Here is a 16,948-nt window from a genome sequence, read left to right as displayed (position 1 = left end):
TCTCGTTTGACAAAAGAATAAAACAGTAATTTGAAGAGCAGATTCAGTGATTTTCATCTTGTTTTAACTCTTAATGGATTCCTCTGGAAAAAATAAAATACGGGAACCAGGATATTTTATGGAGTAACCGCTATTCGAGAAAGGTTTATTTATTTGAATATGGCAAGCACAGGAGGATTAAGTTATGCTTTCATGCTAAGGGAAATTGATATATATATGATTTAAGAAAGGAGAACAAACTAAAAAAAGACCTTTTTGGTCAAGAATTTTGCTCATTGAGCTGCAAAAATTAGAAAACAAGGTAAAGAGAAAATTCTTCATGCTTTTGCTTAAAAGTCGTTGTGATACTGTGGTTCCGGTGAAAACTTTTAACTGAAGTTAAAATAAAGTGCAAGGAAATGTGTAAATACAAAATAAACGAAATTATCATATATACGTACGGTGACCAGACGTCCTTTATTTCAGAGGACAGTCCTTTATTTGAAGGCTCTGTCCTCTAACTTTATTTATTTCCTGAAATAAGCATATTGTCCTTTATTTTGAGAAATTGTCGCAAAATCAAATTTCTCAAATTGGTTTTCTGCAACTCTAGATCGGAGCACCCGCAACGTATTTTTCTAAATGCCAGCCGAGCCGTACGCTGACAAATACGCAGTCGGGCCGGAGTAAGGCTTGCTTCTCGCGTTAGTACCACCACCACATAACTAGGGACTGCTTAGTTTCTTTAATCTTTGTGTTCATTCTCCTTCTACGGTTTGTGCGCGCGGCACGTCCTTCGTTCAATGTTACCCAAATATTGTATTTTACAGCTTTTAGTTTACTCAACGGTAATCAATTTATGACTTACCCTGGTCCTAGCTCCTAGGTAAGTTTGCTTTGTATTTTCAGTTTTGATATTTCGGTATTATCTAACTAAATTTTATAGAAATCTTGACTTTTACCATTCATGGCGCCTAAAAGAAAGTGCACTTTCAACCAAGCATTGCAGGGAGAATTCCCTTTCATAAAAAAAGGAAAATCGGATAGCGATATCAGATGCAGTAAATGTTTAGCCACTTTCAACATTGCAAACAGCGGCAGATCAGCAATTAATCAGCATCTTCAAACTTCAAAACACAAAGATGCGGATAGGCAGGCTTCGACGAGCAAATGAATTTTGACGAGCAAATGAATTTTTTGTTAATAAAAGAGATAATGACACCCAAAACGCCTTAGCCCTAAAAGAAGCATCGTGGTGTTATCATTCAGTTCAACACAATTATTCATTTAGATCTAGTGACTGCTCCTCCATACTAATTAAGAAGTGTTTCGAAGAAAAATATTCTTGCGCAAGGACAAAAACGGAATCAATTATTTGCAATGTCTTCGCCCCATATTCATTTGAAGCGATCAAAAGTGACCTAAGCGAAACAAATTATATCACCATTTATTCTGATTGTTCCAATCATGGCAACACCAAATTATGTACAATTCTCGTCAGATATTTTTTACCCAATTTTGGAGTTAGAAATGAAATGAATTTTTTGTTAATAAAAGAGATAATGACACCCAAAACGCGTTAGCCCTAAAAGAAGCATCGTGGTGTTATCATTCAGTTCAACACAATTATTCATTTAGATCTAGTGACTGCTCCTCCAGACTAATTAAGAAGTGTTTCGAAGAAAAATATTCTTGCGCAAGGACAAAAACGGAATCAATTATTTGCAATGTCTTCGCCCCATATTCATTTGAAGCGATCAAAAGTGACCTAAGCGAAACAAATTATATCACCATTTATTCTGATTGTTCCAATCATGGCAACACCAAATTATGTACAATTCTCGTCAGATATTTTTTACCCAATTTTGGAGTTAGAAATGAAATGAATTTTTTGTTAATAAAAGAGATAATGACACCCAAAACGCGTTAGCCCTAAAAGAAGCATCGTGGTGTTATCATTCAGTTCAACACAATTATTCATTTAGATCTAGTGACTGCTCCTCCAGACTAATTAAGAAGTGTTTCGAAGAAAAATGTTCTTGCGCAAGGACAAAAACGGAATCAATTATTTGCAATGTCTTTGCCCCATATTCATTTGAAGCGATCAAAAGTGACCTAAGCGAAACAAATTATATCACCATTTATTCTGATTGTTCCAATCATGGCAACACCAAATTATGTACAATTCTCGTCAGATATTTTTTACCCAATTTTGGAGTTAGAGTAAAAGTTTTGAATATAAAACAGCTTCCCGGTGAAAATTCCGATATTTTGACAAATTGTATCAATGAATCGCTGGAGAAATTTGGGACCACCAAGAAATTGGTAGCCTTGTGCGCGGATAATACAAATGTTAATTTTGGAGGTTCTCAAAGAAGAGGAAAAAACAATGTTTTATACAAAATGCAACAATCTAGCAAAAAGAAATTGATTGGGGTTAATTGTGCAGCCCACATATTCAATAATTGCATCAGCACTGCGGTCGATTGCCTTCCGATAGATATTGAAGTGGTATTGGTAAAAATTTACTCACATTTCTATACTTACACAATACGAGAAGAAATATTGAAACAATTTTGTGATGAGGCAGAGGTCCAATACAAAAAGCTACTTGGCTACAGTAAAACAAGATGGTTAACTCTTCTGCCAGCACTGGATAGAGTTTTACAACTATTTGAACCCTTAAAGGCTTACTTTTTAAATCGGGATAAATGCCCAACAATACTTAAAACTTTTTTCAATGGGGAATTATCAGAGGAATGGTTATTTTTTGTTCATAATCAAGCGTCAATGTTTCATCAATATATTTTGAAGGCTGAAGGTCAAGATATTTCAATGTGTGAAACATCGTTACTTGTTAAGGAATTAAAAACTAAACTAAATTCAAGAAAAAATGAGAAGTTTGTTCCAATAGTGATAAAGAAAACGTTATCAAAGGTGCAAGATATGCAATCTACACAGTTTATCTCTGAAGCTTGCACGTTTTATCAAACATGCATTGAATATCTAAGCAATTGGGACATGTGTTTCAATGAAGCAGAAGTTTTTGAATGGATCACTTTGCGAGAAGTCCCTGTGTGGTCGAAGGTGGAGGCAAGTTACATTTTCATATCAGAACAATGTTCGGTCGAAATATCCGACGGTGAATTTGACGAAATTACCCTCGTAAAAAATTACATTACCAATGAAAATATTGACGAATGGAGGCAAAACAGCAAATCCTGCCACCTAAGGTGGGTGGAGATATTTAATCACTTTAAAGCGAATCATATTGCCTTCAACAATACTTGTAAACTCATTGAGTTTGCTTTATGTCTACCTGGAACTAATGCTCCCGTCGAAAGAATATTTTCATTAGTAAATAATATGTGGACCAGTGACAAAACCCAATTAAGTGTTAGTACATTACAAGCCAGCATAGCTGTAAAATTTAACTTTGAAATGAATTGCCTTGAATTTCACGACTTTTTGAAGCGTGAACCGGCACTTTTGCGAAAAATCCATACATCTGGAAAGTATGAGCAATAAATTATTTAATATCCTACTATATTTACATATTACATTATTTAAAACTCGTTGAACATATTAATGACTGCTTCTATTGTTTTAATAAACCTTTTGAATTACTAAGTTTTTTGGAGTTTTTTTTTATCAGGAGGCGTCCATAAATGATCGCAATATTTGGGATAATTTTGACCCTGCCCATCCCCAATCCCCATGTCACAATTTGTCACACCTTGGAAGACCCCAAATTAACATTTGTGACGTCACACGAACGCACAAACCCCCACCCCTAACACAAAATTATTGAGCACGAATTTAAATTACCATACCCCCCTCATGTCACGTTACAAGTGTCCTTTATTTTCTCCGAAAAAATATGGTCACCGTATATATACGAGAGAAGAAAATTATTTTAAAACAAGCTGTCAATTGAGCATTTTGCTGAAAAACTGTAATTTAGTTTTACCCATACACTTAACTGACCAATATACTGAGATCAAACCTAAATAATTGCTTTAATTCCTTAGAAGCTAACTGAATTATTAATTACATTTTATTTGCTCTAAGAAAACACCTGAATTTTCGAAAGAATTTAAATTTCCAAACTTCGAATCTTTCAAATCCTAACCTAAGGAATCGCCTAACACAGCCTTTCATAAACTGTGGATCTTATCTCCAAATGGGGGCGCGAAAATTTAATTCCACTGTAATAATTAATTTGTTACATGAATTTAAAGAAATTAAGAGACTTTTAAAGAAATTGCATTAATGAGATTAATCACCTGATATAGAAAGTCCAAAAATAATTAGTTGAACTATCGAGTGACACAAATCTCAAGTAGTTAGAAGATAATTACTTTGATATATTGTGATACTGCATGATTATTTGAGGACATTTAATCATATTTGTAGTGATAATAATAAATTTTCTTCATTTTTCATCGTACTTGTGCATTCATTTCGAACGAACCTGTACGCACGCAACAAATTTTGATGGCAGCGGTGGGATTTGAATGCCAATAATAAGAGCGAAGCAAGAGCAATTAAGGCAGTTGATATCAGCCTTTGCCTCGTTTAAAGAATAAATGAAAGAAAAGATGGAAGCTGGTCAGGAAGAGATGAATTGGGCCAAGAATCCGTAAAAGCGGAAATGAAGACTGTTCAAGAAAAGATTGAAGCAGGTCAAGAGGAAATGAAAATAGAAATTACCAGCGTAAGAGTTGATTCAGTAATAGAAGAAAGAGTGTGTTCCGTTAAACAACAAATTGATGAGAGAGTTTCTCAGTTGCCAAAGAAATGGATACTTTAAAGAAATTCGTAGCGACGGCAGGGAGCAAGAGTGATGATTTTAAATTCTTACCGATGACTGCTCGTCCATCTCTAAAGCTATCCACATATGATGAGAAGACATCGTAGCAAGTGTATAAGACCCAATTTTCTATAGTTGCGGATGCGAATGGATGGGATTCCTAAGCTCAGGCCTGTCATCTCGCCGCTTCTCTGAGAGCAGACGCAGCGGATATCCGGCAGACGCTTTCAGAAAACCAAAGACTTGACTTCGAAGATCTATCCGGCGCATTGGAGCTGCGCTTTGGCGAGATATGTTTAAAAGACTACAGCAGGCTTCAATTAAAATCCCGTCAACAGAAGCCCACCGAATCACTCCAGGAACTCGCCACGGATGTTGAAAGGCTGTCCCACCTCGCCTTTACGAAGTGCCTGAGAGAAACGAGGAAAATTCTGTCCCTGCAGTACTTTATCGATGGCATCCGGGATCCTGAAATACAGAAAGCGCTGCGAATGACGGATGTGAAGGACATAAAAAGCGCTCTGTTGTACACCATGAAGTTCGAGGCAGCAACTCATAGAAATCGCTACCCAGTCAGAGCTGTGCGAGTCCACGAGCCAGTGGATCAGTTGAAGGCTCGTTTAGATGATTTAGCCAGAGAAGTCAATACTTTGATACGGAATAGGAGTGAGAACAAAATGGCTCTAAGTTGTTGGAAATGTGGTATTGAAGGGCACATGCGGCGGCATTGCAGAACACCCCAGGTCACGAATGATTTGATAAGACCAGTGAATGCCTTGAGATGGAATACTGGTGAGAAGAAACCAACCCTTAAGTGCTGGAACTGCGGTGTTGAAGGCCACATACGAAGGAACTGCAGAACACCCCAGAGCACGGAAAATAAGAGAGGCGGGTTAAACAGACAATTAAATGCCATGGGACGGAAAAGGATTGACAACAAACTAAAGTGCTTGAACTGTGGAGCTGAAGGCCACGTACAAAAGAATTGCAGAACACCCCAGAGTACGAAAATTGAGACCATTTCTCAGCGACGACGCAAGAAACAAATTAATGACCATACCAAGGAACAGAGGTTGCCAGATAATGAAAAACCTTGTTTTAAAGCGCTCAAGATTTCTACAGTGAGTGGCAACAGTAACGACTGTCCATCAATGAGCATATCGATGGAGTTCCTTGCAATATGATCATTGAACAGGAGCTAATGTTACCTTCATTAGGAAAGATTTAGCTGAACAATTTAAAGATAAACTAATTTGGACGCCATCCTCTGTTACCCTTGAGACTGCATCTGGTGATAAGATCGACATAGCTTTGAAGTTAAACGTGACCATCACGTTTGGAAGTGCCGCCTACCATCATACGGCTTGTGTGGCGGTTGTTACAGATACATGCATATTCGGATTGGACTTTTTAAGGAAATACAATTTTTCCTTAGACTTCAAAAACAAAAAACTACTTTCAGCATCTGCTGACATGACTAACCATCCTCAGAAAGGATCCTCACTTGGAAATGCCGACGCCTTGTCCGAAAGACCCAGCTCGGGAAACTGCCGAAATCATTCTAGGGTGGAAAAGAAACTCAAGAATACCAACTGTTCTCCATCCCAGATGCTCTTCGGTCGAAAACCAACCAACCCTCATCTGCCTTGCGACCGCCTTTTTGGTGTCCCTACGGTTGCACCTTCATCGCCTGAGGAATACATCCAAGATATCCAGGCCCGGTTTGAAGAGATGCACCGTTCCGCACGAAAGCGAGTCAACTTGGCGACGGAGAAAGTGAAGACCAGATACGACATAAGAGCTACTGGACACAGATTCAAAGAAGAGAATTCGACGTCGAATCGGAGAGAACCCAATTCGACGAAAAGGAGGCAGGCCTGAATTACAGTCACCTTGGGATGGTCTGCACACAGTCCTAAACAGGCTGAATGACGTCGTGGTTCGGATCCGTGAGTCTTCGAACTCTAAACCTAAAGTCGTTCATTACGACAGGTTAACTCATTACTATAGCCATAGTACGTAATGTAAATAATTGTAAATAGTGTAAGACCATGGTCCCTTTTGTTTCTAAATGTGTATTTAGAATTTTATTTGTATTTATTTGGTAACATTTGATTTGTATTTGATTGCATTTATTATTCATGTTGTTTATTCTTTTAATGTAATGTTTATTATTGCATTTATGCCTTAGTTGTAAGTTTGGCTTCCTGTCCAGGGATTGTACTGCCCTTGACGTGCAGTCCTTGGGAAGGGGGCAGTGTTACGGATTTGGTATTTAAATAGCTAATGTTAGTTGAATTATAAATTAAATTGTTTTATTCCCCGTGCAGTGCAGCGCGTGACGAATATTAAAGGAAAGCTAAGCCAGAAAATTAAAAATACAAGAGCACGTGCATTTAACATTAAATAAATAAATATCTCTTTTTGATTTCGAGAAAGTTCTCGCGAGCGATATAAAAGGGGAAAAAAAAAAAACCCTCTCAGTTCGTAGTTAGTTACGTAGTTTGTTGTTGTTTTACCAGTTTGTTTAGAAAACTGCTCTTGTTGATTGTAGCGAATTCGCGGATTAGCTTTCTTTAGCTGTTTTGAATTAAGTTCTCTTGAACGTTTGAGTAGTTAGAAGATAACTACTGTGATATTGCACGATTATTTGAGGACATTTAATAATATTTGTAGTGATAATAATAAATTTTGTTCATTTTTCATCGGATTTGTGCATTCATTTCGTAACGAACCAGTACGTACGCAACAATACTATTAGCTTACGCGCAGCACGAACGAAAGACACGCAGACTGACTCTTTTATTATATGTAGAGATAGCTGCGGTTGCGAAAAATCTCTATCATAAAAAGGATTTATGAATTGAAAAAAAAATTAAGAATCTAGCCTAACATTTTTTACTCACTCCAAAGGCTGGAAAGATTAGCTTTCTTGACACTCAGTAGAAGCATTCACTAAAAAAAATAAATAAATAAATAAATAAAAAGAGTGAAATTAATGCAGTTTTAGAGGCGTCTAATAAACAACTAAGTTCCGTACGATTCGGTCATATTTGCTGAATTTTGAACTATTAGCCCTTTGCGGCACAGTGTGTCCGGTCTGGACACATCTAAAAAGTTCCTTCTGTACGCACAGAAAAATTGAATGGAAAAGGATTTATCAGTTACTATAGGTTACTCTGAACCTTCTTTATTTATAGCTGATGGCAGCTCAACACAAACCAGTCCATATATTTTAGCCATGTTTAGTTTTTTAAGATCCTCATTTTTCAAAGAAATCTCCCAGATTTTTTTTAGGGTATAAAAGGAATTATTTGGAAAGAAATTTCTATGTTATTTTTTTGGCTGTATGCTAATCTCCTAATTATATATTAGTTTTAAATTTTTACCTTGAAATCTTGAAAAAAATGAAAAAAATTACTGCGAATCTCAAAAGTATTTCATTATCTTTCCTAAAATCAAACGGCGAACCCTAAGTGTGACCGGGCTCACCGATAATCTAGGACAACTGAGAGTCTGTATTCCTTGTTTCTCCGCATTTCATCGGTCAGTTCATTGACAACAATGCTCGTTTCAGCATTCTTTTCGAAGGTGCCCACTTTGGGCACACCCACATAATTAAAACGATAAGTGCTATCTTCACAAAATTTTACTTGTGTACTCCTCTAGGCCTAATTAGACTCCTACTTTTTTTTTAACTCCAACTTTAAAAGGTAGCGTGCCGAAAAGGATTAATTGAAATTTAATGTATTACTGAAATATGCTTAAGAAAATGAACCTCAAGATTCAAGAGTTTAATTCTGCACTTCCTTTAATAAATTTTGTCATGTTGATAAATACGTAGCGTATTCGGAAACTAAGTACCGTTTTGAAAAAAAAAATAGTAAAACAATTTTTTCGAATCCAATTTTATTTTTACGTGAAAATACATGTCTTAAACTATTTTTCAACATAGTTTCCGCCAATGATCAAACACTTGTCATAGCGGGTGACCAGTTTTTGTATACCATCGTCAAAGAAACTTCCCGCCAGTTTCGATAACCACGACTCCGCAGCATTTTTCGTGTCATCGTCAGATCCAAAGCGCTTGCCACCAAGCTCGCGCTTCATGTGCAGGAACAAGTGATAGTCGGACGGCGCCAAGTTCGGGCTGTACGACGGGTGATCGAATTGCTCCCAATGAAACTGTCGAATTAACAATTGAGTGACACCAGCAGTATGGGGCCGAGCATTGTCATAGAGCAACACAATTCCTTTACTGAGCATTCCTCTTCGTTTGTTTTGAATGGCACGCTTTAGTTTTGTTAAAGTCTCACAATACCGTGTCGCATTAATGGTTTCACCCCTGGGAAGAAATTCAGTAAGCAAAACGCCTTTCCTATCCCAGAAGACAGTGCACATGATTTTTTGTGATGACATTGTCACTTTGAACTTTTGTATTTTCGGAGAATGAGTGTGTCTCCACTCCATCGATTGTTGTTTCGATTCTGGTGTGAAATGACACACCCAAATTTCATCACCTGTCACAATTTGGTTTAAAAAGTTTTCTCCCTTATCACTGTACCGCGTGAGAAATGTCAGGGCACTACCAAGTCGCTTTGTTTTGTGAACATCAGTGAGCATTTTTGGAACCCATCGGGAACACAGTTTGCGATAATTCAAGCGGTCAGACACAATTTTGAACAAAACAGTACGTGAAATTTGTGGAAATGCCTCTGAAAGAGTTGTCATTGTGAAGCGTCTGTTCTCATGAATTGCTTCATCAACTTTCCTTACCAAATCATCGGTGACAACAGAAGGCTGCTCGGAGTGGACATTTGTTCGACCTGCATTAAACATTCTTACCCACTTTCTCACCATTCCATCACTTATCGCGTATTCACCGTAAACTTCTGTCACTTGACGATAAATTTCGGCCGGTTTAACATTCCTCGCGTTCAAAAATTTAATCACGGCACGAATTTCACAGTCAGCGGGAGAACTAATTGTCTTAAACATTTTGAATGTGCACAGCAAACTGAAAACACAACATAGAGCAACCAAAATGGCGACAATTGAAAGTCAGTGAACAAGAAAGACTAGTGCGCATGCGCGGGAGGCCTACCACAGCGTTGCGACGGCGCTAGAATGAAACGGTACTTAGTTTCCGAATACCCACTTATATGTTTAGTTTAGAAAATATATTTATAATAATAATTATTATTAGTTTATTTATTTTTAATAAAAGTTCCCTTCTTTATCCAACTTCTTATTATTGATAGAATGTTTCGACAATTTGAGACCCGAAAAATTCAAGTTTTTTCAGAATTAGGATTCAAATTCGAGGAAATTCAGAATTGGACCTTGAATCGAAATTTAACTGATGGATAACATTTTCTAACATATTATGGAAAGTTTGATGTAAAGTACTCTACATGTTCGCACTGTATATCAGATGCCGATGTTACTGAGATTATTCTGGAATTTACCACGCTTCAAAGCGTTCTTAAAATTTTCAATGATGCTTTTAAGAAATTTTTAGATGTGGAGTAAACAAGGGGGAAGATGTTTGGTATAATTAAATATTACGAATGCTGCATGTAAGTTGAAGAATTAAGAATTCCGCTGTTTGTACATGATATCTATAATTCGTTTTTCTATATTTCCTTTTTTCCTCCTACGTAATTTAAGGCAGTACTCTTACGTAAGTTCTGCCCTGCCTTTTGGTATAAGCTACAAGCTCGTATTTGAAGTTGAACCAGCTGCTGCTACAAGCCTTCCAATGAATTACGATAGAACGCTTCGCATACCATACAAGAAATTTTGTATCAACTTCTAGTAATCCTTAATGGGAGGACAAGCTACAAACATTTGTATTATTTTGAAGTTTTAGACAAAAGCAAGTATCCGCTTGAGGTCTTATAGCATTCTGAAATGACGAATGTTTGGAATCGAGTGTGCTGATGTTTAGAGTACTATAACAATAGAAAACCTTAAAAGATTGCATTTCAAAAATGAAAGTCACGTGCTTTGCCATTATGAAACAAACCAAACCAAGCCAAAAGTGAAAGCTTAAATAGCAAAACTCCAATAGAAGTTTTGAGTAAATTACGTTTAATTTTGTGGTAGTCAGACAGTGGGTACTAGTACAGTCTTCTGTTTCGCTTCCCATTTTCACAAAGAATGTTAATGTGTTTCGTAGCAGACATACATCACCGTCGAAAGCCAGAAGTATCAATAGATAAAGGAAGTATAATACTGGTAAAGAAAGAAAACATTTTCGAGCAATATCCTAAAGAATAGCTCAAGCAGCGCGATTTCACCTGTACCTATGCATTATGTCTTGAGAAAAAGCTTTGTAGTTGTAGAAAAGAAACTTCCATGCCTGTTTGGTTACTTACCGGTTAATGGTAATGGTAACTGAACACTTTGATGATGAAGGTAGATTTCTGTCTCAAACAATCTGACGAAACTGAAAATTTGAATAAGATTTGAAATCGAGGTCAATGCAATGAAGGTCCGTCGTTTCAACGATCTCCAAAATTTTAATGTGCATAGTCGTTGAAGTAAATGACAAACTGGTAGAGTTACTGGATTTACCGATGCAGAAGACGTGAAAAACGTGCAACGCTCTCGCCGGGATTAGGACACCGGAGCTCGCGATTGCTAGTCGGACGTGCTGTCCAGTTACACCACGAAAGGAGGAAGAAAATACCTTCTAATCTTTGCCTTAAATTATCAAGAAATTGTAGCAGATTCCTCTACGTGTAATATTAGCTTTATTGTTGCGAACTTTAGTTTCTCCAGATTGGCAACAAGAAAAACTTGAAACAAGTTCGCTTTGATATTCTAACCCTTGCATCATCTTTTAATATTGTAAATTAAAATATGCTTAATTCATTCTGGAATTATCATTTACCTTATTAAATTATCCCCTGTATTGACTGAGCATAGCGTCCACAACAGAGTCGTTAAGAAAGAGTTGCAGCCATTAAAAAAAAAAAAAAAGAAAAGATTGTAGAGTTTTGTTGCAAAAACTGTGCACAAAAACCCTCTAACTTGTTTAGGAATGAAGATATTGAATTCTAATATGCTGCCCTACGTCGGAAGATTGTGACATGTCTGCTGACCAAGTGCGAGGGGAGATATTAAATCTCACCCACCACAGAGTTTACACCGTGAGTCCATCAAACCTCAAATGCTTCCCAAAAACTCTCAAATACTTCAGAAACGGAATTATTTGCCATTTTGCTTACTCTGAAGAACTGGTGAGCAACGGACAGTTTGAAATCGAATAAAATATTATACATGTGTTTAAGAAATTAAATTACTAATTGATAAAGAAGCGTGTCTTTGCACGAATCATTTTTCAAAATGTATTAACATTTAAAAAAATAAAACTATTGCTAGCAAGCGAACTGCATTACCACCTGCGGTTCCCGAGCCGGATTTTGGTCATAGCTGGTATTATGAGATTCAAACATAATGAATAGTATAATATGGATAAATAAGATTTTTTTAACTTGTAAAAAAGTAAGTAAAATGCATTTGAGGACAATTTAAAAACTAAGTTATTGAAAGAAAGTTCTTTATTTAATCCTCCATTTCTACGGTAGATTTTCTCGTGTATCATTTGTACAAAACATTTCCTTTTCTATGAAAGTTTATGAAGATTAAGTAATGTAATGCAAATTTGACTACAGTTTAATACTTAAAATATTAAACAGACACAAGTATAAATTGCAAAATTGGTTTTATTTATAGATTACAACATACGATGAAAGCTGTGGCAAAAATATTCAGTTACCACAAGTGCAATTTTATGCAAATATAACAATCTAAATAATCTTGTTGTTGCACCTTCACCTCATACAACACATATAGCATTCAACATTTGCAATACATAGCAATAAGATAATTTTCTCTAATTCATATAAATAAGTGGCAAAAAAGTGTTGTAAACAAAAAAACTTTATAATACTCCCATAATTTAAATTCTGAATCAATTTCGATCGTAAGTAAGCAAAAGTACTTGCAATTCAATGTACCCTAAAGAACTAGTATAAAGGAAAGAGTTAAAAAATTCCCAAAATCATCTACATACCATCACGAACAGTTTCGGAAATAAGATTGAAGCACAAAGAAATTTTCTTCTTAAAAACTGACATATAAAGCTAAGCTGTACCTAACAAATAGATTAAACATAGAACAAACCAATATTTAGTACGGAAGAGCTAAACTTATGCGAAGTATGAAAGTTCCAAGTAATGGAAAAGAATGAAATATTCCCAAGAAGTTCCTGAAAATGGCTGTAAAAACATTCACCGCATCTTTTCGAATGACACCAGATGACTCTGCTTTTAAAACATTCTTTACTCAAGTCCAAAGTACAGTCCGTTCGTCTGTTGCTATGGTCTGCCATAAAATACCATAATTTCCTTAATTCCTGTTCTTGGATAGCAAAGCTTCTGCTTTTACTATGTCTTCTTCGGTCAAGAAGTAGAGGTTGGGATCTTCAGCATTAATCCTCTCATTGATGCTGTAGAAGGTTGGAGCGTCCGGACAGGGTACAGCCTCTTCGGGATCAGCGCAACTTAATGTGAGTTGGTTGAAGATGGTCTGGTTGCCACAGATGAAAGACCATTGCTGAGTCTCTTTTGAACCATCTTCAGTCTCAATAGAATGGCAGACGTGAAAGATTTGGCAGTTGTTGTCTATATCGGCATAATAGCCATCATTGAAGCAATAGAATGTTGTTTTAATTGGTCCTACTAAAAGGTCAGCACCATCAGGGAGAGCGTATGCCTCACGTTTTGCTCTCTGAAAAAGAAGCTGTTTTACTTTGCAAGAAAATCATAACTAAATAATGATATGCAATAACAAAGCTGTATGTTTTGTAATTTTTGTAGGAAATTGTAATAAATAACTGAAAAATAATAATTTCTCAGCTGATATCCTTTCAAAATCTGAACCATATTTTATTTTTTTCTTAAGAAATCATTTAAGTCTTACGCATTCATTAGAAATGGAAAAAAAAAAAAAAAAAAAAAAAAAAAAAATAGTTTTGTAACCATATTGTTAAAACTTTCTGCTTTCCATTTGTATTACGCGATCTTCAGTGTTGACTTTTAATTATAACATTAATTTATAGTAAGATAAACTGTAACTTAATATCTTACTGATTAATACTTTTTTTTCTTGTCTTAGAAGAATTATGAAATAAAATTTCTTATGAAGGGTCAGAATAATAAGCCGAAGCTTAGATTCGTTAATGCAACTATGAGCTATATTATTTTATTATTCTTATTTTAGAAATACATAACTTTCAGCCTTTATCTTTGAGCACAAACGCACACCCATATATCGAACTCGTGTGTTCTAAAATACAGTTTCTCTACGAGACTTGGCTGAGAAACTATTAAAAAAATTTCATTCTTGAAAATGTTATTAATTTTTTTCTGGGAACTATTACATAAATTTCAGATACATTGCATAGTTATAATCATTCCACGTAGTTCAGCTACGGTAAAAATATTCATTTTTAAAAATTCAATACACTGTATGCAGTTGTTTGTTAATTATCAGAAAATGGAACAATCCGTGAAAGTTCTTAATGTTTAGACGAGGAGGGAATACGGTCAGCCTTTTATTTAGCTTTTAAGTATTTAGGTTTAGTTTATAAATATATATATATATATATATATATATAAAACTTCTATTCAAGTTCTGATATTTATCAGTTTTTGGTTTAAAAAATCATCAAAATCTAAATAAAAATATTCCATTGGTTTAGCCTATATCTGAACCGAATATGTTTTCAGTTATATGCTTAAAATATATGTATGAATGTATATGTTTTAATCATGTAACTGAAAACGAATTACATATATGAAATTTAAATATATATATAGTCATATACATGTTATTAAATTTATGGTTATATACTGTTAATTGTATTTTGCATTATATTTAAACTGTATGTTGAGTTCTATTTACCTTTGCTGTTGTGTATGCTGCAGCTAGAAGCATAACACCTGAAAAAAAACTGGACGATTAATTTATTGAAAAATAATTTTGAATCTATATTAGTATCTTATACATTGTAAATTAAAAAAATGATAATATATGAAAAATTAACTTACTTAAAATAAGGAACTTCATAATTATGCCTTTTGTCTAGAAATGGAAAAGCTGTAACGGCCAAAGAATGTACTGAAATCGAAGATAACATGATTTATTTGCTAATATTTTACGTAATTTATTAATTAAGTTTAAAAATGTTTAATTTCTTATCATGCTAAAATTTAATTTGTTTTGAAAAATATTTGACAAATCTAATGAATTTATTTTTGTAACCTTCACAAATGTTTTAAAAAACAAGTTAATAAAGAGCAGATTTCCTCAGTAACATGATTAACTTTACTGTAAATAGATCAAAGCAAAATTTGGTTTACTTAGAATTTAAAAGATGTTAGATGTAATGTTAGTATTTAGTAAGTTCTGTATGCTTGATTCTATAGAGTGAAATACAATAAAACGCTGCCCCCCCCCATATGTTTCAATTTCTAGGAGTACCGTTCAAAGTCTTGAGTAGCACGGGCATCTGAAGTAATTACCTGCTGTGAATTACTTTTTTACTCTGTAAAACTGTGAAACAAATCTTTACAGAAACAAATCGTTACATTACAAATGTATAGAATAAAGTTAACTTCATTTTAAAGAGACAGAAGCAGATTGGTTGTAACTACTTTATTATTATTATTATCTTTGAAATAAGACATATTAATATTAAAGAATTGATAATTTTGAAGGAATATTCTTTTGAAATAGCAGTTTAGTTCTATAGGAACCTAAAACAATTTGAAATAGAGTTATCAGATTTCTTTAGTTAAGGTATTAGAAATTCGGTTACAAAGATGAAATGCCATTCATTAACATGCTAGCTTAAGTGTAAAGTACTGAAATTTCGAAGTAAATTTATATGTGGTAAAGTAGTCAACAATAATAATATAGAAACAAATTTCTGTTCTGTATGTGAACAAAAGGAATATTGTTTCATATGTTTTTAATTTTGCAATATTCTGAATATGCTCTGATATCGAGAGATTGGTGTGTGTTAATAATTTTAATAGAATTTGTGTTTAGAAGCACATCAATTAACCGTCTGTGTGTGGCGAAGCGCTTCTCTTGTGTTACGCCAAAAATGCGTAGAAGCGCGATCGCGCTGTTGTTTGTTGCTATAATTTTCGTGTTGACAGCAGTTGTATTTATAGCAGTTGCGGTTTTGTTCAAACTAAATCATTCTAAATAAGTACTATGCGGTTTTGTTGGTCAAAATTGCTTTTTATATAATAATTAGAGTAAGTTATTACCACTTCTCTTCGCTTGCAAACCCATCCTTGTAACTCATAATGGTACATCGTGGAATTTAAGTAGAATTTACTATGACATAGTCTGCATAATTATTTATAATGTTTTCCATTAATTGCTAATAGGTAACAGGGGTAAATAAAGTAAAGGTAAAATCCTAATCGTAAAAGCAAAATGGCAATGTATTACAAACGAAAAAATCTTTCAAAACATACAGTGTGTACACATGCTAACTGGATCCTACATACTAAAACTGCAGTGCTATTTTAGAACATTAAATACGATGTTCAGTAAAATTATTCGAAACAAAAATCCTGAGATCCAAGTCTTAACTGTGTTGGAGCTTGAGCGTTGCTGAAGCATAGGGACAAGAGAGATTTTGAAGTTAGTACACTTTAAAAAGGCTTATTCTCGAGTTAGGATACTCTAAGGCTGCTGTTTAAAAATAATGAGAAAAACTGTCTTACCTTTAGTCTTCTTGTTGAGGATGAGAATGAATTGTGAGAGTTTCCCTTGCTTTTATACCTTTGGGAGCTGCTTTAATTCTTTTCATACCACACGAGAGGGTCAAAGGGGCAAACGTAATTTTTTCTTCTATGTTGATTGAGAGAGTGTAAAAAGGGAAAACAAGTGTGCAAACTAGCTAATTATAATGCTATCAGATGTGTAAATGTGTCGGAATGTAACCTTGTCGCGCCAAAGTAACCTTTGATCCTCCTCAAACCTGTGACAGATTAAAAATGAGATACGACATTTAGCATTTTTGATATAAAAATCACGTTTTCTTCCTATTAAAAAAAGTAATTT

General features: G+C 34.9%; 1 protein-coding gene across 1 annotated transcript; it reads right to left on the bottom strand.

The window, feature by feature from the left end:
• Positions 1–12,507: 12,507 nt before the first annotated feature.
• Positions 12,508–16,652, bottom strand: LOC118201917 (uncharacterized). The gene is made up of 4 exons (XM_035374076.2): positions 16,609–16,652; positions 14,914–14,983; positions 14,768–14,805; positions 12,508–13,591 (listed from the first exon to the last, which is right to left on the bottom strand). Exons 2-4 carry the CDS (start codon positions 14,930–14,932, stop codon positions 13,211–13,213), a joined length of 438 nt encoding a protein of 145 aa, XP_035229967.1. The 5' UTR covers positions 14,933–14,983; positions 16,609–16,652; the 3' UTR covers positions 12,508–13,210.
• Between the last annotated feature and the right edge of the window lie 296 nt (positions 16,653–16,948).

This window comes from Stegodyphus dumicola, chromosome 1 (assembly GCF_044657685.1).
Source record: "Stegodyphus dumicola isolate Sdum_Otavi_A_Nest chromosome 1, ASM4465768v1".
NCBI classification, from domain to species: Eukaryota; Metazoa; Arthropoda; class Arachnida; order Araneae; family Eresidae; genus Stegodyphus; species Stegodyphus dumicola.
Note: the sequence above shows the minus strand (reverse complement) of the source record. Positions and strands in the feature narration are given on the sequence as shown.